Here is a 27,530-nt window from a genome sequence, read left to right on the forward strand (position 1 = left end):
AGATAAATAGGTACCGCTCTGGCAGGAAGGTAAACGGCGTTTCCGTGCACTGCTCTGGTTCGCCAGAAGCGGCTTAGTCATGCTGGCCACATGACCCGGAAGCTGTACGCCGGCTCCCTCGGCCAATAAAGCGAGATGAGCGCAGCAACCCCAGAGTCGGTCACGAGTGGACCTAATGGTCAGGGGTCCTTTTATGGCTCAGGAAAACCATAGCATGCTCTTACGTTCAAACTGAGCTACGTTTTGCACAAACTCAGTTTGTTCTCTAATTGTGGCTTAGACAAACAATGGTTTGTCCAAGCCAGGATGGGATGGGGGAACTGGAGTGAAACTTTGATCGCTGCAGAAATAACAGGGGCTGCGCCAACATTTGACAATGTTGATCAGGCATAGGTAAACTCAGCCCTCCAGATGTTTTGGGACTACAATTCCCATCATCCCTGACCACTGGTCCTTTTAGCTAGGGATCATGGGAGTTGTAGTCCCCCCAAAAAAACTGGAGGGCTGAGTTTGCCTATGCCTGATGTTGATCAAAAGCCACCAATTCTTGAAAAATATTTTGATCTTATTCTTAGGACTTGTATGTGACACACACGGGAGGGTGAGAAAGATCAACGTCTGGCTGCTACAGTATATTTTTAATATTGACAATGCTGTTTAACTAACAGGTTGGGTAATAAAGTCAGGCAAAATGATACTGGATGCGTTTCAAACTGTTCATTCCCTGCGCCAGGATCTTGGTTCTGTACCATCCATCCCTTATCTCCTGTTGTTATCGCGGTGCTGCCACCACGACCACTGCTGTTCCTAGCCTAGCTATCTTTGTCCAAGATGGGTTAAAAGCATCATATGATGGCAGTCATCTGCTGACCAGGACTAAAGAAACCAAGATACCAGGAGGGAAGAATTAGGAATGCTCAACTCTCAGGGATGCACCGAAGATTGTGATTAAAAAAGAAAAAAAATTATCTTGTTTTGTTGCTGTCAAACAAGACAAATTCTCATTTTAAGAGGTTTGCAAATGTTAAAGGGTGTATTGTCAAACACTTGAAATTTAGGGTTTGTTCTTATTTCAGGGTTGTATCAGAGCACACCTACTGAAATTAATGGACATGGCTAATGCAGGTCCACCAATTTCAAGTTTTAGTTTTAACTTCCCATATTCCAACAACTTTCCTTTGAAATTGTATACAAAATGCACCAATATAGTGGTACCTCTGGTTAAGAACTTAATTGGTTCTGGAGGTCCATTCTTAACCGTGAGGTAACACTTTAGCTAAAGGGGCCTCCCGCTGCTGCTGCCGCACGATTTCTGTTCTCATCCTGAAGCAAAGTTCTTAACCCGAGGTACTATTTCTGGGTTAGCGGAGTCTGTAACCTGAAGCATCTGTAATCCGAGGTACCACAATTATAAAGGGTTGTGTGTGCTCCACATGGTTTTTTTCCAAATAAATTTTATTGGTTTCTATGTAAATACAAGCCACGTCGTGTTGTTTTTAAGAAAACCAAGTTAACCTTCTGCATGCAACCAATCATATACAGGGGTACCTCAGGTTACATACGCTTCAGGTTACAGACTCTGTTAACCCAGAAATAGTGCTTCAGGTTAAGAACTTTGCTTCAGGATGAGAACAGAAATCGTGCTCCGGCGGCGCAGCGGCAGCAGGAGGCCCCATTAGCTAAAGTGGTGCTTCAGGTTAAGAACAGTTTCAGGTTAAGTACGGACCTCCGGAACGAATTAAGTACTTAACCTGAGGTACCACTGTATAGTATGCATATCAGAATAACAATTATTGTTATTTGGGGTCCGCTATGACAGGAAGGGGTGAGGAGCTAAGAAAGGGACTAAATTCCTGCCCCAGTCCACTCAAAATCCTTATTCAACAATTCATCTGGGCTCTGACCTTTCACCAGACATCGCCACATATTTTCACAAGCACGTAAGACCGAGATCCTTCCTTTCCTTTCAAATGAAAGTCAAGCATCTACTCAGGAGCCTGAGAATGCAACATTTTGCACTCCCACAGAATCCCAGCAAAACACACATGCGAGTCTTACATAACGCACAAACAGGAGACAAATAGGATTGGCCGGCTTGAGCATGCAAGAGCAGCAAAATTTGCACGCCTTGAAATTCTAATAGCTTCAGATTTTCTGCCCCACGTTCTGCATTTTTACAGCCTGCCACATATGCTTAAAAAACCCAGATGAGACTCTCAACCATTTTCTAGCCCCTCACTCCCAGAACTGCAATCCTATGCATGTTTACTGGGGGAGGAGGGGGAAATCCCATTTAAATCTGTTTAGGATTGCAGCTTCAGTTTCATTAGGGCAGGGGTCGGCAAACTAAGGCCTGTGGGCTGGATCAGGCCCAATTGCCTTCAGGATCCGGCCCATGGACTGTCTGTGGATCGGCGTGGGGATTCTGTTCATTTTTTCCCCCTGCATCGCCATTTTCCCCCCTCCCACCACAGCGGCGCCTCCTCCCTCCCTCCTCCTGGCTTCTCCCTGCCCTGCCTAGAGGAGGAAGGGGGCTGAGCTGAGCTGGCTGAGCACCATTTTTTGCAGCCCCTCTCCAGAGCCAGCCCTTTCATGCCGCTCATCTTCCCTCCGCTGCTGCTGCCACCCCCTGGTGCTCCTGTGAGCAGTCCGGAGCTCTCCCCGCTGGCTGCACAGTGGCGATCTGGCCTCCACTGCATGCAGGAGGGCCCCCATCTCATCCCCAAAGTGCGGAAGAGGTGCCGGCAGCAGGAGGCCCAGCAGGCCGCAATGCAGCACTAACCCCAGGCAAGGACCCCCATCCAAACAATGACGATCATCAGTGCAGGTAAGGGGAAAAAAATAATTTTTATCATCTACAATTCTGTCTGGCCTGCCTGGTGCTCTTGCATGGAATGTGTCCTTTTAAAATGCATCTGTGGGTTATTTATGGGGCCTGCCTGGTATGCACAGTGTGCATAGGAATTCGTTCATTCCCCCCCCCGCCCCATATAGGCCAGCCCCCCACAAGGTCTGAGGGACAGTGGACTAGGCCCCTGCTGAAAAAGTTTGCTGACCCCTGTATTAGGGAGGTAAGGTAAAGGGACCCCTGACCATTAGGTCCAGTCGCGAACAACTCTGGGGTTGCAGTGCTCATCTCGCTTTATTGGCCAAGGAAGCCGGCATACAGCTTCCGGGTCATGTGGCCAGCATGACTAAGCCGCTTCTGGCGAACCAGAGCAGCACACAGAAATGCCATTTACCTTCCCGCCAGAGCGGTACCTATTTATCTACTTGCACTTTGATGTGCTTTCGAACTGCTAGGTTGGCAGGAGCAGGGACCGAGCAACGGGAGCTCACCCCGTCGCGCGGATTCACACCGCCGACCTTCTGATCAGCAAGTCCTAGGCTCTGTGGTTTAACCCACAGCACCACCCATGTATTAGGGAGAGGAAGCAGCTAAACAGGACACATTCTGTAAAGAAGCATCTTCCTTTGCCTGCCCAAGACCTCCGCTCCATTTCATGGGAGTGACCCATTAATGCATCCCCTGCAACCTGGAGACCTCCGTATGTTTCTGACTACAACTCCCACCAACCTAAGCCAGCTTCCGAGGCTGATGGGAGTTGTTGTCCAAAAACATTTGGAGAGCACCCAGTTGAGGGAGGCTAGTCTAGACAGAGACTCCGATGGCACATTCAGAATGTTTCTAATGTAAGAGCCATCTTAAAAAGCTAGACAGCATCTTAAAAAGTAGAGACATCACCTTGCCAACAAAGGTCCGTATAGTAAAAGCTATGGTCTTCCCAGTAAAGATGTATGGAAGTGAAAGCTGGACCATAAAGAAGGCTGATCACCAAAGAATTTATGCTTTTGAATTATGGTGCTGGAGGAGACTCTTGAGAGTCCCATGGACTGCAAGGAGATGAAACCTCTCCATTCTGAAGGAAATCAGCCCTGAGTGCTCACTGGAAGGACAGATCCTGAAGCTGAGGCTCCAATACTTTGGCCACCTCATGAGAAGAGAAGACTCCCTGGAAAAGACCCTGATGTTGGGAAAGATGGAGGGCACAAGGAAAAGGGGACGACAGAGGACAAGATGGTTGGACAGTGTTCTCGAAGCTACCAGCATGAGTTTGACCAAACTGCAGGAGGCAGTGGAAGACAGAAGTGCCTGGCGTGCTCTGGTCCATGGGGTCATGAAGAGTCGGACACGACTAAACGACTAAACAACAACAACAAGAGCCATTCTAGGCAACATCCCGACGTCTCCTCCCATATCAGGCAATGCAAAAACGGTATTCCACTGGGAAACTTTAGCCGAATCTTCTTCACATTATTTCTGTATCCCTTCTCCTGCTTCTTTTGCAGCTGACTCCTTAGCTTTCGGAAGATTAAAGCATCTCTCAGAAAATCTAAAAGCATCCAAGTACATAAAATAAGTGGTTGCTGAAAGCAGCAGTCTTATTCTGACTCAAAAGGCAAACTTTTCTAAATGTAACCCAGTGACATGTCATCTTGAGTCAAGACCTCCTGTTGGTTTTTCCACATCAGCCGGGTGGGGAACCTCTGGCATGGCAAACATTTCTGAACTACATCTCCCATCAGCCTTTGTAAGCATGGTCAATGGCCAGGGATGAGTTGGAGTTCAGAAATACCTGGTGGGTCAAAGGTTCCCCCACACTTGATTTTATGAAAAATGGAAAATACAAAATGTGAGAAAAGGAAGGACCTTACTAAAGCCACCTGTTCTGGGCCCTAGTAACAGATTTATTGTGTGTGGATATCATTCAGTGCTGGCCAAGCTGTTTTGCCACCTGAGGCAAGCGTCAAAATGGCGCCCGTCCTCCCATTCCATACATAAATGCCAATCGGACAGGCAGCTGAATCTTACTACAACGCTGGCAGTGAGGAAAGAAGCCTGCACAGTTCCAAAGAGACTTCACTGAGCTTCAACTCAACCTGATGGTAATAGCCGGAAGAGCAAAGTTCAGTCGTTTAGAGCTACACGAGGAAGTACTGGCCGCTATAAACAAAAGCTGGATCAGCCGGTAGAAGCTTTCAATACTGCATTCACCACACTGGGGGTGGGGATTCTTCACTTCAGAAACCATGGGAAACCTGAATCGTGGTGCAACCTGCCGTTACGTTAGTCACAAAGCATCCATCCTAGCCGAGTATCAAACTAGTGCAAAAATACTGTTAATTCTGATTTCTTTAGAGTAACTTTCAGCATGTTTATCCAGCAGAAGTTGGTAAATCGCAGCCATCTCCCTTATTAGCTAGAATCAAACATTGTTACATACAACTCAGTGACGTTATTCTAACAATGGACTGGAGTGAACATTCACAAATAGTTATATATACTCTGCAATCAGGCTAAATCTATGGCTCTTAATAATAACTGCCTTCTCTGAAAAGCAAGACTTTTTAAAAGCACATCACTTGATGATTTACTGTTGATGATCGGCAGCTGAGCACGTGAACTGACTGAATTTGAAAATCATTTTGGTTGGAGCATCTGCGATGGCGGCAGCAACAGTCCATTCGCACATGAAAGCTGTCACATGATTGAAATCACTTAGCAAGTGTGTTGTGATGAGGAATGTTTTTCCCTTAGGCTGTGGAGAACAAGTTTTAAATCTCCACTTGGCTATGAAGTCCATCAGGTGGCCTACAAAGATGTTACATGGATAAAACTGAACTAGGAATCATGTATGGCGCCTTGAGCTCTTCAGAGGAAGGGTAAATATGAAATAAATACATAAATGAAATAAAGGTGCATGGCTGAACTAGCCCTAAGACTGCTTTTAGAGCAGGTGGGGGGGAAACCTCCAGGTGTTGTTGAACTACGACTCCCATAAGCCCCAGCGTGCATTGCCAATAGCAAGGGATGCTGGGAGTTGTAGTTCATCGACAACTAAGTGGCTGAAGGTTCCTCGTGCCCCATAGCTGTCAAGCTTGCAGATTTGAAAATAAGGGATCAGCAGCCTCACCTGTTCCGGGGACAGTCTACAGGATATCTAACAATCCGGGATAGCAGCGGGAAACGGCACTGGAATAAGGGAATTTCCCTCAAAAAAAGGGAAGGTTGACAGCTATGTCGTGCCCCCTTTAGAGGCTGAAAGTAATCAGCTGAGAAATCTTTTTAAAAGTAACAAGCAAGTTGTAGGAGACACACAGTTAGCTACTAAGACAAACCCTTTTGCTTCAAGTTCGGTACATAAAAGCAGTGGGAATTTATCTCCCACAGATATCATATACAAGAATCATTTTTAAAATGCACTGTCCCGGCCTTGCTCATCCCATACAATGAAATCCTTTAGGCTTTTTACAGTATGTTTTATAAAGTAAGTCATAAGTCATGTGACTGAGTAGAACACGGTCAGTAAACTCTCGGGGGAAACTGTGCCGTGCGATTTGCCAAAAATCATCCGGAAGTAGAAGCCCATGCATTTCCCACGCTCTCTCAGAGAGGTGGTAGGTCTTGCACTGTCACAAAATAAACGCTACATCTCAGGATTAATGGAATATCTTCAAGGCAAGGTTTTTGGTACCCGTGTCCCGAGAACCCCAACTAAACACTCATACTTGGTCTAGGCAGCTAAGAAAAACAGAACCTTGAAATGTGCTTAATTCATAAATGCAACGCTCTCTGAATTTTTTTCTCCTTCCTCTTCTAAACACTGGTCGGAATATCGAGTCAATTAAAATCCACCCTCACGGTTCCTTCTGCAAGAGGCTGTCAGCTGCCATGTATTAATGTACTTCTTTATATACAAGTAAAAGCATTTTAACCGACTGCATAGCATGACTAAACTTTTAAGAAATTCCATGGGGAACTGTCAACTCCCCAGATTAAAACAAACCCAACTTGCATCCCAGGGACGCGGGTGGTGCTGTGGGTTAAACCACAGAGCCTAAGACTTGCCGATCCGAAGGTCGGCGGTTGGAACCCCCGCGACGGGGTGAGCTCCCGTTGCTCGGTCCCTGCTCCTGCCCACCTAGCAGTTCGAAAGCACATCAAAGTGGAAGTAGATAAACAGGTACCGCTCCGGCGGGAAGGTAAACGGCGTTTCCGTGCGCTGCTCTGGTTCACCAGAAGCGGCTTAGCCATGCTGGCCACATGACCTGGAAGCTGTACGCCGGCTCCCTCGGCCAATAAAGTGAGATGAGCGTCGCAACCCCAGAGTCGGCCACGACTGGACCTAATGGTCAGGGGTCCCTTTACCTTTACTTTAACTTGCATCCCTTGCCATAAACTAACAGCTACAAGGGCAGACTGGGTATGTCCTAAGGGCACAGGAAAAGGGGCATTTTCAGCAGTGGCCCTATGCTCTTTGAATTCCCTTCCTAGAGAGGTAACATATGATTTCAGCTCTATTGGCTTTTCAATGAAACCGAAGACTCTTTTATTTCAAACTGCTTTTTACCATTTCGTGTTCTAACCTCTGCTGTTTTGCTAGTGTGAACTTTAATGTTGTTTTATAAATAATCATAGAATTGTAGAGTTGGAAGGGACCCCAAGGTTCATCTAGTCCAACCCCACGCAATGCAGGAATCTCAGCTAAAGCATCCATTATATTGTGATGGAACTGGTATTACGGTTTTGACGAAAGTTGCTTTGGGGGGGCTTTGCTTTGAAATTTATTTTGAGCCCGAAACGTTTCAGGCAGTCCGTTTAACGACTGATAGAAAGCCAGGGTACTTGTTGTCCAAACTGAACGCTTGAACAAAAGATGTTCCTTGTTTAAATTGTCCGCAGTGCACTCATTTGAAATGTACCACTGTATTAAAAATGGAGCGTATGCCAAAGGGCATTTATTGCAATTATGCCTGGTTGTGACTGCAGTAATGGCTGTTCTGTTCTGACCACTCAATTTCACAAACTTCTAGGATTCGGCTGCAATTTATTTTCGACAGCCACCTGTCATGAACATTCATTAGCACTTAGCAATTTACTGGGAAAAGATACTCCAAAATCAGGTATTAAGAAGTAAAAGTCACTACTACGGTGTAATGTGTCATGTGTTGTTGTTCATCTGAGGTTGTATTTACCTAATTTTAAGACAAGCTAAGCAACAAAGGGACACGGGTGGCGCTGTGGGTTAAACCACAGAGCCTAGAACTTGCCGATCAGAAGGTCGGCAGTTTGAATCCCCGCGACAGGGTGAGCTCCCGTTGCTCGGTCCCTGCTCCTGCCAACCTAGCAGTTCAAAAGCACGTCAAAGTGCAAGTAGATAAATAGGTACCGCTCTGGCGGGAAGGTAAACGGCGTTTCCGTGCGCTGCTCTGGTTCGCCAGAAGCGGCTTAGTCATGCTGGCCACATGACCCGGAAGCTGTACGCTGGCTCCCTCGGCCAGTAAAGCGAGATGAGTGCTGCAACCCCAGAGTCGTTCGCAACTAGACCTAATGGTCAGGGGTCCCTTAACCTTTACCTTTAAGCAACAAATGATAGCTGATAGGTAAAACCACAGAATTCAAAGAAGGTTCACTCTTTGTCCCATGAATGTATTAGCTTTAATATGTTATTTTCTCTCTCTTTTCAATTCCCTGAAGCATAATATGTCGAAGTAAATTATTCCTGGAGTCTTAATTGCTTAGATCACAAACACATCATTACTGAAGTACTAGTATTGTCTCCTCACTCAAGTGCCCAATTGTTTCAGGCTGCTTAGGCAGAAATGTTTCAACCTATTTTAAGTATATTCTAATCAGTAATGGATGGTTTGGAGTAATTAGGCCCTGCAGTAGAAGAAATGCAAATCGCAAAATAAAACATTTTTGTAAGGGCATAAGCTATGGTGGTTTTGTCCAAATCTCTGTGCTTCTACCTAGTACTATGGGCTTCTGAATCAGCCCTGGGAAACAACAGCAGTAAAAAGCAAATCTAGATATGTATGTTTTGTTATGTACATAAAATATGACTGCAGGAAGAGTTCTGTATTTTTTTTATACAGTGGTACCTCGGGTTAGGTACTTAATTCATTCCAGAGGTCCGTTCTTAACCTGAAACTGTTCTCAACCTGAAGCACCACTTTAGTTAATGGGGCCTCCTGCTGCCACCGCGCCGCTGGAGCACGATTTCTGTTCTCATCCTGAAGCAAAGTTCTTAACCTGAAGCACTACTTCTGGGTTAACGGAGTCTGTAACCTGAAGCAAATGTAACCTGAAGCGTATGTAACCCGAGATACCACTGTAATATCTTTGTAATGGCTAAAACAATAAATGTATTTTCTTGCAAGAGATCAGCACACTACACTATCCTCAAAGACAGGTCAAATAACTCAAGTATGCAGTTATTCTCACAACTGCTACACTCCCTACGATGACAGAATGTTAGAGTCAGAAGAGACCCTGGAGATCATCAAATCCAACCTTCTACTCCAGAGGTAGCCAACATGGGGCCTTCCTGAAACTGCCATCATCTGATGAGCTATAAAAGAGATAAAAGGTAAAGGACCCCTCGACAGTTAAGTCCAGTCAAAGGCAACAATGGGGTTGCGGCGCTCATCTCGCTTTCAGGTTGACGGAGCCGGCGTTTGTCCACAGACAGCTTTCCACGTCATGTGGCCAGCATGACTAAACCGCTTCTGGTGCAACAGGACACCGTGACGGAAACCAGAGCGCACAGAAACGCCGTTCACCTTCCCGCCATAGAGGTACCTATTTATCTACTTGCACAGGTGTGCTTTCGAACTGCTAGGTTGGCAGGAGCTGGGACAGAGCAACGGGAGCTCACCCCGTCGCGGGGATTCGAACCGCCAACCTTCCGATCGGCAAGAGCTGTCGTCCAACAACATCTGGGAGAGTGTTACGAAAAAGGAGCAATGCAGAAGCGAGCTCCAGGTGGCTGGAATGGTAAACAGGAAGCTGATGTTATGGGACTGTACCGTGGGAACAGGGGACGGTCTATTCAGTGCACTGAGCACCGGATGTTAGCTCAGAGTGGCACATGACCCTGTACTGGAAGTACATGGGTGGAGTTTTTCTCTCTCTGCAGCTGGGGATGAGAGAGTACAGACATGTTTTCTCTGTACTGCTGGAAAGACAGGACTAAAGACATGTAAATATATTTCTGTCTGTCTCTTCCCCCCCCCCCGGCGATGGGAGGGGGAGGAATGGTGTGTTCTTCTTTACGTTGGGAAGAATCGCCGATTGGAGACCTCGCCTTGATCTTGCCGGGGAACGCAGGCAGGGAGGTCAACAAGGATTCAAGCCGGGCACCTGGAGGGTGGCCAATTTCCTCTGAACTTCGCTGGCTCTGCTGGCTTGAATCAACAGAGAGCACCACATTTGTTACCCGGTTCTACTCAATGTAGGAATCTTGCAACCACAGCATCCGAGGTCCATGGCCACCCAGTTGCTGCTTTAATAGCTGCAGCGGAAGAAAACTGCTCCATGTCTAAGAACTGAAGTAGGTTTCAAGTCATACTGTACCTCCGGAAGTGTTTCATTTTAGAAGAAGAAGAGTTTGGATTTGATATCCCGCTTCATCACTACCCGAAGGAGTCTCAAAGCGGCTAACATTCTTCTTTCCCTTCCTCCCCCACAACAAACACTCTGTGAGGTGAGTGACGCTAAGAGACTTCAAAGAAGTGTGACTAGCCCAAGGTCACCCAGCAGCTGCATGTGGAGGAGCAGGGAAGCGAGCCCAGTTCACCAGATTACGAGACTTCCGCTCTTAACCACTACACATTCAAATAGCTTTCTTCATGACGAAGAAAACACAGCCTGCACGTATCGAGCGGCAAATGATCCTGGCCTCCATTTCCACTTGGCCTGTTGGTTTCCTAAGGACGGGAAGTTTTGGCTCTAAGGCAGGGGTGGGAAAGTGGACCTGTTCTTATCTCCACCACCCGCACAGGCCAACTTTGATAGGCAGATGGGTGCACATGTCAGTCACCTGACAATCACAGTAAATTCAGGTGACCCGTTTTCCTCTGCCTGCAGAAACCGAAAGGCACCGTACTTTGCAGATCAATTGACTGGCAGGGCCTGCAAACATCATGGCAGCTCCACCTTTACCTGCAATGTTAGGAGCAGGACAACGGCACATGGCTTGGCCCAAACAGCCTCACAGGCCAAATGGAGAGGCCTAGCAGGCCTGATTCTGACCGTGGGCTGCAGGTTCTGCACTGTTGCTGTGGCAAAGGAACGTCTCTCTGAAAGGTGTTCCAAACCCAGAGAAATGTACCACTTTTTTTCCCCGTTTCAGTTTGTAGCACTTTTAAAAGTAAAAGTCATGGAAGCAGAGCATTTTCACCGCTGAAGAGTAAAATTATTGCTTTCAAACCACAGTGACTCGATTTTTTAAAAAGAAGAAGTAATAATGGTGTCGTCTGCCCCTAAAAAAAGGCTTATTGTGTTTCACGAAGAAGAAGCAGTAACCACAGCAGGTCAGGTGAATGAAAAACCTGTTTGGGCAGAACTCAGTTTGTTAAACATTTGGGTAAAACTTTTCTCCATAACCGCCACCGGATTATGCAAGTGACTATAAACACGGGGTCTTCATCGTTTTACACTTACTTCAAGTTGTTGTTTTGCCAAAGTGACCTTTAGTTTTCAAAGCCCCAAAGCAGAATATGACCTGAGGACATCCCTGACGTGACAGTTGTCTATATAGCCACAACTAGCTCCTAAGACTCTGACATTACGCCGTCAAAGTGGAGGAATATTTAAGCTAGTGAATCAGTGGGCTTGTGAAGTGGAAAGTCCACCTGTCTGGTGAATGTATGCTTCTATCCATCTTTCATTAATATACTTGAAAAAATAACAAGTTCAATTACTTCTCCTCGCTTTCTCGCCAAATGTTCTGCCCCGATATTCAACAATTCCATAGGCTGTTTTTCCAAACATATTATAGGCAAGTCATATTGCCTTCTGGGTGGGTGGGCGGACAGGATTGTGACCTCTCTCACTGGGGGTACATGTCCATCTCCAGACAGTGTTCAAAACTTGCATTGTCCTAGGCGCATTTTGCGACAGGGAATTTCATGAGCGCGAGCGGTTTCTGAGCTCTGGGTGCAATCCTGCACCGAAGATTTCAGATTAAAACTGCAGAGTGAAAGGAAAGGAGGAGCTTTTTCTGCCTCCCCACTTCTAGCGACTCTCTGAAGACTGCAGAAGAGACCCTCTTAAGAACATTAGCGGGGTGGGCAGGGGAAGGACTAGAGCAGGGGTCAGCAAACCTTTTCAGCAGGGGGTCGGTCCACTGTCCCTCAGACCTTGTGGGGGGTCAGACTATATTTTGGGGGGGGGGGAATGAACAAATTCCTATGCCCCACAAATAACCCAGAGATACATTTTAAATAAAAGCACACATTCTACTCATGTAAAAACACACTGATTCCCAGACTGTCCGTGGGCCGGATTTAGAAGGCGATTGGGCTGGATCTGGCCCCCAGGCCTTAGTTTGCCTACCCACGGACTAGAGCATGTGAAAAATTAACGTAATATTTTAGCTGCAGTTCATTTATTTTCAGCTCTGTATTTTTGTTTTTTTAATAAGCGAGACTAGACATTGCATTGTTGCGCCCATGGCCTAGGTTTAAGGTGTCATTTAAGCTCCTAGCTTTCATATCTCAGTTTCTAACACTGTCTCTAGGATGTAACAACTCTTCTACACTTGACTTATGGACAAACAATCTGCCATTTATCAAAGGGCTGGCTAAACTGCCCACATCTTTGTGGACTGTATCAATAGGAGTATAGCATCTAGATCAAGGGAAGTAATAGTGCCACTGTATTCTGCTCTGGTCAGACCTCACCTGGAGTACTGTGTCCAGTTCTGGGCACCACAGTTCAAGGAGGACACTGACAAACTGGAACGTGTCCAGAGGAGGGCAACCAAAATGGTCAAAGGCCTGGAAACGATGCCTTATGAGGAACGGCTAAGGGAGCTGGGCATGTTTAGCCTGGAGAAGAGGAGGTTAAGGGGTGATATGATAGCCATGTTCAAATATATAAAAGGATGTCACATAGAGGAGGGAGAAAGGTTGTTTTCTGCTGCTCCAGAGAAGCGGACACGGAGCAATGGATCCAAACTACAAGAAAGAAGATTCCACCTAAACATTAGGAAGAACTTCCTGACAGTAAGAGCTGTTCGACAGTGGAATTTGCTGCCAAGGAGTGTGGTGGAGTCTCCTTCTTTGGAGGTCTTTAAGCAAAGGCTTGACAACCATATGTCAGGAGTGCTCTGATGGTGTTTCCTGCTTGGCAGGGGGTTGGACTCGATGGCCCTTGTGGTCTCTTCCAACTCTATGATTCCATGATTCTATGACTGCGGCACCCATCACCAATGGTCATTGCCTATCCTGAATGGGGCAGACAGAAGACGGAGTCCAGCAACACAGAACAGTATGAACAGATTCAGTATGTGGCTTAGATCTATACATGATGGATTTTCCATGTAGGATCACTTCAACCATGGAAAGCACATATCTGGACAAGAAGCCGCGATCCAGCTCCTCCACTACATGTAGCCAGCAAGATCATCTCAGTAGGTCCAATGCCTTTTTAAAACAAAAAACATGACCCCCAAATTCTATCTTCTTCCTGCCACGCAAAGAACAATTTACAGAGCTTGGATATTTTCTGCTGTTTCAGTGCCAAGCCAAGCTGCATTTGTCTCTATAATGAGTCCAGCTAATCTTCCCTTCAATAGCCAGAAAAGTTTTTTTCTAATCTTAAGTGGCAGAAGATGAGCATGCGTTAGCAAACAAAGGAACTTCTGCCAGGTTTTTCCCCCTCCACATAGGGCATTTACTCAATGGATGAAACTTTTCTTCTGCGGACGTCTTGACAGGAATGCAATAAAGTCAAAACAGACATCTGAACAAGTGCCCTAAAGTGGCAGAAGTGCTTCATGCATTATGCAGTCATTAACTCGGTATCAAAACAAGAAGCCCACATATTTCAATTTGGCATACTGATCCAAAAAACAATGGGCCGGCTCCAGCCACAGCGAAGCCCTTTTACGTGCTATTGATTTCGGCAGAGAGGCAAGCACCTGCTCAGAATTCTTCCCACTGGGAACAAAACAGGATTCGCTGCATGTTGAATCGTACCCAAAGTTTGTCACCGCAAGACTGTTTTATGGGGATCTTCAATCTCTGCTAGAAGCAGGATTGAGGCTCCATTTTAGCTTGAGCAGTTATTGCTTTTTACTTGGCTTTCATGAGTTTTACTGCCGCTTTCTGCCCAGAGTATTTTTTTCAGCACAAAAAAGCAGATGGTAGTACTATACGTGGCATTTAAAAAATATATATGCATAACACAATTTATTGTGTCAAGTCAACCCACGTGCCATTGGTCTCTGTCTTGTCTCTCATTAAAAAGTAAAGTCAGAAGGAAACTGTTTTATAGTTTGACCAATTCAAATATTTTCGCACTCTTTTTTTCCTAGAAGTGGCAGAGCTCTGTTCCTAAGTAGCCCCTGGCATACTGGCACAGCTTATTATGTAACAATTCCAGCCTTGTAATCCCCCTAAGCAAGACTATACAATTTCAAGTGAAATTAATAGGTCATCTAAATACTGACGCAAATAAAACAATTTAGTAGACGTTTGATTCATTCACCGTTACATTCTAATTTGTGGGTTTAAAGAAAACAGTTTCAGCAAATGAAAGACGAAATAATTTTACGTGGATAAGACTATCTCTGCTCCTTTTCAGTCAAATAAGATGTACCGTGAAAGGTTGACTTTTGCAGTCACTCCAAGATGATCACTGGAATCTGAGTCACTAATCTCATATATAGGACAGCAGAGAAACCAAAACAGTACTGATATATATTCCTCTGGTAGCTCAAAACCTGATCCGGTGCTGCATTTTGTGCTGCAAGCAGCTTCAAAGCAGCTATACACTACTCATAGATTAAAGCGTTAAAGAGCAGTAGTTTTTGCCTGGATAGGCTTTTAAACTCAAAAGCTTCAGCATTCTCACCAACAGCTGTTGGTCCAATAAAAGATGTCATCTTAACCTACTTTCATAACCCATAAGTCATTTACAGAAAGGTAGCCGTGTTGGTCTGCCATAGTCAAAACAAAAAAATTTTTCCCTTCCAGTAGCACCTTAAAGACCAACTAAGTTAGTTCTTGGTATGAGCTTTCGTGTGCATGCACACTTCTTCAGATACCAAGAAGAAGTGTATCTGAAGAAGTGTGCATGCACACGAAAGCTCATACCAAGAACTAACTTAGTTGGTCTTTAAGGTGCTACTGGAAGGAAAAAATCCATAAGTCATTTGTGATTCCTGCATTCCCTAGCATTTTTCAGACGGTTCGCTCCTAGATTATGAGAAGTTCTGCTAGATTTGATACAACAGAATTTCCAGTCATTCAGCACTTGTAAGCACATATCCAGGCTACCATTCTCTCGCCAGGCTGACAGCAGATAGACTGATGGACATTTGTTGGGGTTCGAAACCGGGAAAGGGGGGGCTTTGGGAATCCAAAGGGTGTACAATTATACTCTGTTTCATTTAATTTTGTTTTGCCACTAATATAAAAATGGGGAATTCGTGGAAGGGAATTGGGGTCGACCTTAGAAAAAGATTTCTAAGAATAAGTACTGATGTATAAAGATTGAGGTTTATAAGTTAAAATTGGTTAACTAAAATGAATTAGAGAAAATAAGGTAAAGTTTGGGAACAAGAACTTGCTGAGCTAAAAATTGGAACTGGAATACAAGAAGGGGAGGTGTGGGGAAGTCAAGGAAATTGGTTATTGACAGTAAGGAGTGTAAATTTTATGTGTTTTTAATTGTTTTTTTGTTTTTTCTTTATTTTTTGAAAATTTCAATAAATATTTATTAAAAAAAAAAAAATCCAGGCTACCATTCTCAACATGCTTTCCAGGATGTAAGTCACACTGAATTATTGGGAGTGGAAGCTACTTTCGAGTCAGCATGGAGAGAACTGGCTGAAAGTGTCACCTTCAGGCATAACTGCTGAAAAAAGGAGAATCTTTATACAGTGGTGCCCCGCAAGACGAACGCCTCGCAAGACGGAAAACCCGCTAGACGAAAGGGTTTTCCGTTTTGGAGGCGCTTCGCAAAACGAATTTCCCTATGGGCTTCCTTCGCAAGACGAAAGCCCATAGGGAAATCTCCGGGACAGCGGGGAAGCGCAGCACGTCTTCCCCACTGTCCTCGGACCTCCTCCGAAGGCTGGTGGTGGGGCGGAGAGACCTTCTCCCCGCGACAGCCTTCGGAAGGCTGCTGTTCTGAATGTTGGCGGTGGGGAGGAAAAACCCTCCTCCCACCGCAAGCCCCGGGAACAGAGGAGAAGCGCTGCGCGCCTTCCCCTCTGTTCCCGTACCTGTCCTGAAGGCTTGTGGTGGGGAGAAAAGCCCTTCTCCGCACCGCCAGCCTGGCAAGCGGTCTCCATAGGAACGCATTAATTGATTTTCAATGCATTCCTATGGGAAACCGTGCTTCGCAAGACGAAAAACTCGCAAGAAGAAAAAACTTGCGGAACAGATTAATTTCATCTTGCGGGGCACCACTGTACATTAGGATGTCAAGATCTCAAGCGGGCCCTTGCAAAGGGCAATATCAGATGGGGTGGTTCTCATTTTAACCATTCACATAATGTACCTTCTTTCAGGGACATGTTTTGCTGCCTAGGTCATATTCACACCATATCTCTAAAGAACAATGACAACACTTTAAGCAGCCAGGGATCCACTCTTTTCTGGGCCACCTCCCTGGGGCCACAGAAGCCACAATGGGTGGAACCATAGCTGTCAACTTACAGATTTGAAAATAAGGGACCAGCAGCCTTGAAAATAAGGGATTTTAGTCAACCAGCAGCCAAACGAAGCCTCAAGCGGTGGTTCCCATAGTGCAGCAACTCGGCAAAGGGGATGCAGCAAGGAAAACCACCGTCACCTCTCCGCTGGGAAGCGCTGAGCAAAGGCGAGTCCCCAGGCAACGCGGCCGATTTGATTGGCACAAGGCATGCAAGCTCCACCTCCCAGTCGTTCTTAGACTCCTTATTGGGTGAGAAACGCAGCCAAGCAACACAGTTGGAGCCTCCCTCCTCCCTGGCCGGCAGGGAGGGAGGGAGAGGAGCTGCTTCCTTTGAAACCCGGAAAATTTAAGGGACATCATCAATAAGGGACAGCAGCGGGACATGGCGCTGGGATAAGGGACTGTCCCGCCAAATAGGGGACGCTTGACAGCTATGGGTGGAACAAGGAATATAAACATTTACTTTGGTAGGTAGAATAGTGTCTGTTTTGGCCTCCAGGCGTGAGGTTCTACCACTCCTCCAGAGAGGCTTCTGGGGTTGCATTTGACCCTGGGACTGAAGGTTTCTCAACTAATACATTTGATTTATGGCCCACCTTTCCTCTAAGGAGCTCAAAGGGGAATCCATGGTTTTACCCCCTCCCCATTTTGTCCTCACAACAACCGTGTGAGACAGGTTAGGCTACGAAACAGTGACTGGCCCAAGCTCCCCCAACGACCTTCACAGCTGATGGGAGAAGAAAAGTGCTTGGTAGAGGACAACTTAAAATACCCAAACGCGCCACCTAGCAGCTGGGCTCAGTGCTACAAGAAGCAAGTCTCCACCAACTTTTCCAGATATTTCCATAAAATTGTAACCCGTTTCGACCCAGCAACACACATTACCTTCTCTCGCATCTCACGCGTGCACAATACAGTAAGCATTATGCAGCGGTTGCGTTCCAGAGCTTCCACCTAATGCCAAAGCCCTATATAGTCAAAACCCATTGGGTTCAATGGTGGGTGGGATTGCCGAAGTCATTTTTCCCGGACCCCAGACCCCTGCTCCCTTTTCATTTTTAAATGGCCATGCATGTAAAAGCTGAAGGCACAAAAGGTGAATGTCCGTAAATAGAGGGCTTCCTATAGTTAGCTTGGAGGAAGCGTTCAGAGGCAAAAGATATTAAGAGCATATGGAAGGTTTAGGTGGTTTGTACTGTTAGGTAGACTGGGACACGGGTGGCGCTGTGGGTTAAGCCATTGAGCCTAGGACTTGCCGATCTAAAGGTCGGCGGTTCAAATCCCCGCAACGGGGTGAGCTCCCATTGCTCGGTCCCAGCTCCTGCCAACCTAGCAGTTCAAAAGTACGAAGTGCAAGTAGATAAATAGGTACCACTCCGGCGGGAAGCTAAACGGCGTTTCCGTGTACTGCTCTGGTTCGCCAGAAGCGGCTTAGTCATGCTGGCCACATGACCCGGAAGCTGTACGCCGGCTCCCTTGGCCAATAAAGCGAGATGAGCGCCGCAACCCCAGAGTCGTTCGCGACTGGACCTAATGGTCAGGGGTCCCTTTACCCTTTACTGTTAGGTAGGAATGGTTAGAAAACAGTACTAACTTCATAAAAGTTTAGGTCCCACTTGAAAATGTTCCGTTGGACATTTGTGCTATTTTTCATTCTGCCACCAAGTATCTACTCACTTCAAAACAAAGCTCAATCAGCACGGTCATATTGAGCTTCTAAACAATAGGACATTTGTGTTTCAAAAGCTCACCAGCTTAGGCAGCAGACCAAAGGCAAATTCCTTAACTCCAAATCTTATGGCTCAGAGGAACATTTTTGCATGTTCTTCTTTGCAACAAAACAACCAACGCACAAACAAAAATGCCAAGCGCTTTTGCGCAAGGAAACTGCTGAAAAAAGCGCCACCCTAACCCAAGCAAAATTCAGATGAAAGGAACAAGAAATAATACCGGAGCCTAACGAGAATAATTATGATTATCCGGCAAATTGTGGTGGTGGTGTAAACATCTCGTTTCTGTAGCCTGAGATTCACTGTAGACCATCTTCAGCATCACCATCAAGTTTGCACAAGCCCAAGTTGGGCAAACTCCCTGCATAATGAGTATACACGCAAGTGGAAGGCTGCATCCAGTCTTGGTTCCGTGGAAAGAAGGCCAGGAAACAAATATTTAAAGTTTTAGATATAACAGATTAGGTTAGGTATGGGGAACCTTTGCCCAGCCAGATGCTGTTGAACTACAACTCTCATAAGCCCCAGCTAACATGACCAACGGCCAGTGATGATGGGAGTTGTAGTTCAGCAACACCTGGAGATTCAAAAGTTTGTCATACCTGTCCTATAGGTAAAGGTAAAGGGACCCCTGACCATTAGGTCCAGTCGTAGCCGACTCTGGGGTTGCGGCGCTCATCTCGCTTTATTGGCTAAGGGAGCCGGCGTACAGCTTCTGGGTCATGTGGCCAGCATGACTAAGCTGCTTCTGGCAAACCAGAGCAGCGCATGAAAATGCCATTTACCTTCCCGCCAGAGCGGTACCTATTTATCTACTTGCACTTCATGCTTTTGAACTGCTAGGTTGGCAGGAGCAGGGGCCGAACAACAGGTGCTCACCCCGTCACAGGGATTCGAACCGCCGACCTTCTGATCAGCAAGTCCTAGGCTCTGTGGTTTAACCCACAGCGCCACCTGCGTCCCTTACCTGTCCTATAGGAGCACATAACTGTGGGCATTTTGGTCAACTGTACCAGCATATCAGGATTACAATAAAAAAAAACAATCCTATTCCCGATGCATTCAAGATGACTTACTTTTGAGCAGACGTGCTTAAGAGTGCACTGTTAGCCATTTGGTTTCAACAAAACAGCTTCAACTAAAGCATCCCCCAGGTTTTATTTATTTTTTAAAAAGAAGTTACCTTATTGCAATAGAGCATCCAAAGTTCATACAGCCTCTCTCTGGACGCCATCGTTCGCCTTCCTCAGTTGTGAAGTACCATATGCTCAAGATCCTATCATGCTCACTTTCAATTCAAAATGTTCGCTTTAATTCGTCAATCCAATCAAGGACGGGGAAAACAAGTTTCTCCAATACTCTTGCACGGTTAAATCGGCTAAGGGTGACAATCAGCCCTCTCCTTTTCATCGATGGCACTTTGGAATTAACCTCTGAAAGGAAAATTGTGCTGGCTGGAACGTGCAGGATGTGAGACGACGTAAGAAAGGAAATGTTATAATTCCATATTACGAGTGCTGAAGGAGATCCCAGGAACTGCTCTTGTTGTTTCTGAATGATGAAATCTCAGTAAGATGTTGTTGACCTCATGTCTTCATCATCCCCCTCAGTGACAAACTGCATGGTAGAAAATATATTTTTCAGTGTACCAAACAGCAAAGCAATGTTGACAGATCACCTGACAAAATAAAGACTGATTTATTTATTTTTTTAAAAAAGTACCCACTATGTTGGGTATTTTCTACAATTGACAATAATTTATTTAAATTTAAAATTTAAAGTGCTCGGACACTCATTTCCTTGCTTTTGCTTCCGTAAGAATGCACCAGAAATTAGAATAAGGGCATCGCTGAGTAAAAAAACAAAAAACCTCTTCACAATAGAACCACCAACATCTCCTCTCACGTATCCAGTGTCCAAATGTCTCCCCTAGCTTAGAAATTATAAAAACCCTAACCATTTTCAAAGGGTGATGAAAAACGGACAACTTCTGGGGATTTTTTTGGGGGGGGGGTAGACTGATAAAGCTGTCGTAAGCTAAAGTGCCGACTGCGCTCTACTTAAGATATATTTTTTAAAAAAATAATAATCCAAAATTAAACACAGATCATCTCTCCTCAAACCTTGTTTCTGATGGTTCTTCCCCCCCTTTCTCTAATTCACACACAGTTGTTTTCCTAACTTCACTTGTCTGCCCCTTTTACAGGACGCCTCTCCTTCAACCCAGCACAATACAATGATGCAACAACAACAACAATAAATAAATAAATTCTTTTGGGAATTATAGAGACAGAACTACCTAAACTGTATAGAAACTTATTCATGTATGCTACTACAGCGGCAAGAAGGTTACTCGCCCCAAAATGGAAAGAATAAGAAGTGCCAGCAAAAGAAGAATGGATACCAAAACGTATGGAATACGCAGAAATGGTGAAACTTACCGGAAAAATAAGAAATCAAGATAGCAAACTTTTTATAAAAGAATGGAAATGGGTTTATTGGAAAAATAAGAAATCAAGATAGCAAACCTTTTATAAAAGAATGGAAATGGGTTTATTGGAAAAATAAGAAATCAAGATAGCAAACTTTTTATAAAAGAATGGAAATGGGTTTATTGGAAAAAGAAGAAATCAAGATAGCAAACTTTTTATAAAAGAATGGAAATGGGTTTATTGGAAAAAGAAGAAATCAAGATAGCAAACTTTTTATAAAAGAATGGAAATGGGTTTACTGAATATTTACAGATAAATTGTAAACAGGTAAAAACGTTGGCAGGATTGTTGTAATAACCTGCAGTTTGACAAGAGTGTATATTTAAAGTAGATTAACAAGTGAGCAACTTAAGTTCATTTGGAATACGCAGAAGATATTACAAATAAATTGAAGGAACCGCAGAAAGAGGGGGATGGAAGTCGAGTTAAAGTAGATTAACAAGTGAGCAACTTAAGTTAATTTGGAATAATATGCAGAAGATATTACAAATCCATTGAAGGAACCGCAGAAAGAGGGGGATGGAAGTCGAGTTCCGAAATGTTTAAAAGGATTGCAAAACTAGTGAAATGCATAAACCTGAAAAGCACATTTTTAAAAAATGAATAAATAAATAATAATAATAATGAATAATTTAATGATGATGATAATAATGATAATAATTTCTCATCCATATCTTCGCCCCCCCCAACCCCACCCTCCTTCCAGGGCACACCACCCCTAATCCCCATGCTGTAGTTTCAGGAGAAATAAATTATAGTTTCAGGAGAGAGAAATTATGATTATTCTCATTGCATTTGCCCTCCCCGCTTCCCTGCTTCCTTCCCCTCCCAATACCTCGCCCTCCTCCAGCCCCACAGCCAGGCGGCTCTCCCCTCCCCGCCGCCCCACAGCCTGCCAGGGGCTCCTCGCTCACCGGGGACGCGGGAGGCTCCTCGGACCCCGGAGAAGAGGCGCCTTGGCTGGCCGCGGACTCAGCCCAGCTCGGGGGAAGAAGCTGAGGCGGCTCAGCAGGAGGAGGTCGCCTCTGCTGCTGCTGCTGCTGCCGCTGCTGGCAAATGGGAAGCCACATCGGCCGCCCCGACGCCCCGCCCACATTCCAGTGCTGCCTCCTTCCGCCCCGCCCCGCGACGCAACCACGTCCGCCCTTCTGGCGAAGGCGCGCGGAGATGACATTGTGGTGGAGGGGGGGAAAGGAAGCCTCGGCAGCCATCTTGGCTCCTGGCAGAGTCTTTACTCTCGCCCTCACCCCCCCCCGCTTCTTATAGAATGGAAGCATACTTTCCAACATTTCTGAAAAGAGAGACGTCATATTCAATAATAATAGTCGTTTATTATTGTTGTTGTTGTTGTTATTTTCTATTATTCCTATTATTCTATTTATTTATTATTCACTTTTATTATTTATGTATGTATGTATGTATTTATTTATTCATTATTTATTGTTATTATTTGTTATATTATTATAATCTTATTATCATTTCTAGTCTATTTATTATTATTTATTATATTTGGTAGTAGTACTCTGTCATATTCAATAATAGTTGTTCTATTTTTTATTATTATTATTGTATTTTTCTATTATTCCTATTATTCTATTTATTTTATTCATTACTCACTTTATTATTTATTTATATATGTATTTATTTATTTATTTATTCATTCATTATTTATTGTTATTATTATATGTTATTATATTATTATAATCTTAATATCATTTCTATTCTGTTTATTATTTATTTATTATATTTAGTAGTAGTACTCCTCTGTATTTCTATTATTCTATTTGTTATGATGATGATGATTCTATTATTATCATTATTATTCTTTCTTCTTTGGTGAAAAAATCTGGGAGAGGAGATCCCAGCAGACTTTAGGGATGCCAAAATTATCAATCTCTTTATTTAAAAAACGGTGATAGAATGGACAGGTGAGGCTGCTGATCCCTTATTTTCGCTGCTGATCCCTTATTTTTGAGGCTGCTGATCCCTTATTTTCAAATCTGAAAGTTGACAGCTATGAACCTATGGGGAGGGAGATGATTGATCCACATACAGCTTATAATATATATTGCATTGTTCCAAATATAGACTGCAGGTTTACTCCCATCCTCCCCCCCAAGGAAACCTGAGTGCCGCCTATAATTGTGCCTCTATAGGGAAGTGTCTGGGGAACAATTTCTTGCTGCCAGCTGACATTTTGTTGTGGTGGGTGGGTGGAAGGAGAGATGGCTGGAACAGACTTTGGGTCAGTAGAGCCCCTTGTGCCATTCTCTCCTGGGGACTTACTTTCATTTCAGTGCTTCCCTGTCATTCATTATAAAGTAATTTGCCGTGGCCACACACCAGCAATTGATTGTCATTCAGTTGGTTCTCCCTTGCAATTCATTGAATAATTGATCACGCCTTCCTGTTTGTCCTTAATTACTATCCCCTTGTAATTAAGAGACGCCTGCTTCTTCGGAGAAAAGCAATGACAAACCTAGAGAGCATCTTAAAAAGCAGAGGCATCACCTTGCCAGCAAAGGTCCATATAGTCAAAGCTATGGTTTTCCCAGTAGTGATGTATGGAAGTGAGCGCTGGACCATAAAGAAGGCTGATCGCCGAATAATTGATGCTTTTGTATTATGGTGCTGGAGGAGACTCTTGAGAGTCCCATGGACTGCAAGAAGATCAGACCTATCCATTCTGAAGGAAATCAGCCCCGAGTGCTCACTGGAAGGACAGATCCTGAAGCTGAGGCTCCAATACTTTGGCCACCTCATGAGAAGAGAAGACTCCCGCAGTTTGGTCTTCTCTTCTGATGTTGGGAAAGATGGAGGGAAAGATGGAGGGCACAAGGAGAAGGGGACGACAGAGGACGAGATGGTTGGACAGTGTTCTCAAAGCTGCGAACATGAGTCTGACCAAACTGCGGGAGGCAGTGGAAGACAGGAGTGCCTGGCGTGCTCTGGTCCATGGGGTCACGAAGAGTCGGACACGACTAAACGACTAAACAACAACAACAAGTTAATTCTCCTTATTTGACTGCTTTCCTCTTTGGAATTAATTATTTCATTGGCTGTTCCTTCCTGCACTACTATACATTTAACCATACATCTGACTGGAGTAGTTCTGAATTCTGTGTTTGCTTGACCTCTCTCAGTGCCCCCTTCTTTGGTACTTTATTATTAAATTGACTGTGTCCTCTCCCCAATTTCTATTGCACCTTGCTTACACAGGTGGTGGGGGGCATCTTCAATTCTTCCTTTGAACTGAAAAGCTTTCACAGTCAGTATATTTCTTTTATAATTTTTTGTAATTATTTTTCAGTGTAGACCTATTTTGCTCCCTTTCAAAATCTTCTCTTTCTAGGGGTGCAGCCTAGGTTCGGTAGTCTGTTCCATAGTATTAAAAAGCTTCCCATAGTCTGTTTTATTTAATTTATATTTATTCAAAAGCCACTTAACATGTTAAAAATCTATTAAACTCTGCATACTCCTTCCAGGCATAGGCAAATTCGGCTTTCCAGATGTTTTGGGACTACAACTCCCATCATCCCTAGCTAACAGGACCAGTGGTCAGGGATGATGGGAATTGTAGTCCCAAAACAGCTGGAGGACTGAATTTGCCTATACCTCTTCCTTTCCCTTTGTGCTGATTGCATCCAAATAGCACAGGGATTATGTTGGCACTTAACCTCTCAGCACATATACCAGACAGTGTTACTTCAAACCCTGCAGAGAGACAGAATTGTGGTAAGTCCCACATTTCTAACCTTTTTGCTTCTGGAAAATTTGTCTTTTTGCTTGAAACTTTAAATCATGCAGAAGATTGTTAACCTGGGAAGAGAATTTACTACTAAGGAAGAAGCAGTTCCTCTTTTTTCAGTTATTGTCGGTTGCCCTTTTGCTAACTGGAGATAAGGGGAGCAGCACAAAGTCATTCTTTGTTTCAGGATCAATGTGGAGTTACGTTACAGCCAACTGCAGTTTTTATTACCTTGAAACGCATCCACAGTCTGTTTAAAACCTTTAATCAATATCCCAAGGTAAGCAGAGCTGATATAATTTTTATCCTCCGTTTATACGTTGGAGTAAACAAGTCAGGGATACTGATGAGTCTGCTGTGGATTACTCATTTGCAGTTACCTGATTCCAGTTAACAAAGCAAACTCAAACAGAGCAACCAACACTGTATTGAAAAACAGTACAAGGTCTTTCTACAAACTATGGGTAGGCAAACTAAGGCCCGGGGGCTGGATCCGGCCCAATCGCCTTCTAAATCCGGCCCACGGACGGTCCGCGAATCAGCGTGTTTTTACATGAGCAGAATGTGTGCTTTTATTTAAAATGCATCTCTGGGTTATTTGTGGGGCACAGGAATTCATATTTCCCCCCCCAAAATATAGTCCAGCCCCACACAAGGTCTGAGGGACAGTGGACCGGCTCCCTGCTGAAAAGGTTTGCTGATGCCTGACGATAGATCGCAGCGCCTTTTGTGGAAGGAGGGAGAAAAGATGAGCTGGACACCACTTCCTGCCTCTCCCCTTCCAGTTGCCAAGATTAGTAAAGGTAAGGTAAAGGGACCCCTGACCATTAGGTCCAGTCGTGGACGACTCTGGGGCTGCAGTGCTCATCTCGCTTTATTGGCCGAGGGAGCCAGCGTACAGCTTCCAGGTCATGTGGCCAGCATGACTAAGCCGCTTCTGGCGAACCAGAGCAGCGCATGGAAACGCCGTTTACCTTCCTGCTGGAGCGGTACCTATTTATCTACTTGCACTTTGACATGCTTTCAATGGGCAGGAGCTGGGACCGAGCAACGGGAGCTCACCCCGTCGCGGGGATTCGAACCGCCAACCTTCTAATCAGCAAGTCCTAGGCTCTGTGGTTTAACCCACAGCACCACCCGTGTCCCCACTTGCCAAGATTATCATACTGCAAATCTCATATAAATCCCATGGAATCGTTGAGTTGGAAGGAAATCTGAGGATCATGTGCAATGCAGGAATATGCAACCTTGGCATTGTCACCACTACGCTCTAACCAACATTGGTAGAGGGACAGACATTTCATTTGACTCACAATTGTACAGCTGTGGCAGGCAACCCGAGACCCCCTGGGCCAAAGGGGACTCCCTGAAATTTCAGTTGACACTTCTATCTGGTCAAGCAAGAGAGGCAAGAGAGGGATGTGAGAAGGGAACATTGCGCATGGAAACAGGACTTAACCTGAAACTGTTCTTAACCTGAGGTACCACTTTAGCTAATGGGGCCTCCTGCTGCCGTGCAATTTCTGTTCTCGGCGCCCTTAACAAATCACAGTTCCCAGAATTCTTGGCAGAGGAGCCATGAGTGCGAATGTGGTATAAGAGAGCTTGAAATGTAGTGTATAGATTTGACCCAGTACTATACAAAGTACCGTATTTTTTGCTCTATAAGACTCACTTTATTCCTCCTAAAAAGTAAGGGGAAATGTTTGTGCGTCTTATGGAGCGAATGCAGGCTGCGCAGCTATCACAGAAGCCAGAACAGCAAGAGGGATTGCTGCTTTCACTGCGCAGCGATCCCTCTTGCTGTTCTGGCTTCTGAGATTCAGAATATTTTTTTTCTTGTTTTCCTCCTCCAAAAACTAGGTGCGTCGTGGTCTGGTGTGTCTTATAGAGCGAAAAATACGGGTATCTGTTGCTTTTTGCTTCCGGTCTTCCAATCTGTAACATGGACCAATGAATATTATGCTGATCCCTTATTAATTATATGAATATTATTATGTTTACTGAACATTCATCCCAATTCATATTGATAATTATTAATATTATAATGAATATTATGTGGATCCCTTAGGAGCTTAAAGAACTGTTGCTTCAAAACTGTACATTTTAAGACTCATTATTTGGCTGCCTTGTCTCTCGTACCAAGAAATGGGTTCACTGACGCAGCAAGGCTTGCCGTTGTCCCACATGCCATTTGCCTTCACAATCTTTTGACTTGGAAAGGTGGCCGTGTAAGCAATTAAAATGTCACAAAAACAAAGGACTGTCGTTTCCAGCTGGTAAATAGGCAATGCAAAAGGATCCTAGAGAAACAACAAAAATCGGTGGACTTTCCTTTTTTTCCAAATGATAGCCTAACCGAGAGGGCATATAATATAGCAAACTAAGGTCTGGGGGCCGGATCTGGCCCAGTCGCCTTCTAAATCCAGGTCACGGATGGTCCAGGAATCAGCGTGTTTTTACATGAGTAGAATGTGTCCTTTTATTTAAAATGCATCTCTGGGTTTTTTGTGGGGCATAGGAATACGTTCATATTTTTTTTCAAAATATAGTCCAGCCCACCACATGGTCTGAGGGACTCTGGACCGGCCCATGGCTGAAAATGTTTGCTGACCCCTGGGATAGCAGAAGGAAACTAATCCAAAATGAAATGCTTCCAGATATTTTGTGTAGCTTACCTGCATAGCTGACAGAGCAGAACCACATTAGCTAGATTTCAATCTTAGCAATTAGAAAAGGTGAAAGGCTGATGTTAATTTTTGCCACACGCACTGCACTGAAATTAGAGTAACACTACATCAAACAGTACGTCTACCTTTAAGATG

At 44.7% G+C, this 27,530-nt stretch overlaps 1 protein-coding gene across 4 annotated transcripts in view; it reads right to left on the reverse strand.

The window, feature by feature from the left end:
- Positions 1–21,983, reverse strand: part of NBEAL1 (neurobeachin like 1) — a 145,235-nt gene extending 123,252 nt beyond the window's left edge. For 3 of the 4 annotated variants that reach the window (XR_008327608.1, XM_053365990.1, XM_053365969.1), the window contains exons 1-2: positions 21,872–21,983; positions 19,649–20,082 (exon numbers count right to left, since the gene is read on the reverse strand). Coding sequence is in view for 3 of the 4 variants with exons in the window: in XM_053365990.1 (XP_053221965.1) it covers positions 19,649–19,699 (51 nt within the window). In the remaining variant the exon portion in view is untranslated. Of the gene's footprint in view, positions 1–19,648; positions 20,144–21,871 lie in introns of all 4 variants that reach the window. The other variant, XM_053365976.1, reaches the window with a different exon arrangement.
- Between the last annotated feature and the right edge of the window lie 5,547 nt (positions 21,984–27,530).

The sequence above is a fragment of the Podarcis raffonei genome, chromosome 1 (genome assembly GCF_027172205.1).
Source record: "Podarcis raffonei isolate rPodRaf1 chromosome 1, rPodRaf1.pri, whole genome shotgun sequence".
Taxonomy (NCBI): domain Eukaryota; kingdom Metazoa; phylum Chordata; class Lepidosauria; order Squamata; family Lacertidae; genus Podarcis; species Podarcis raffonei.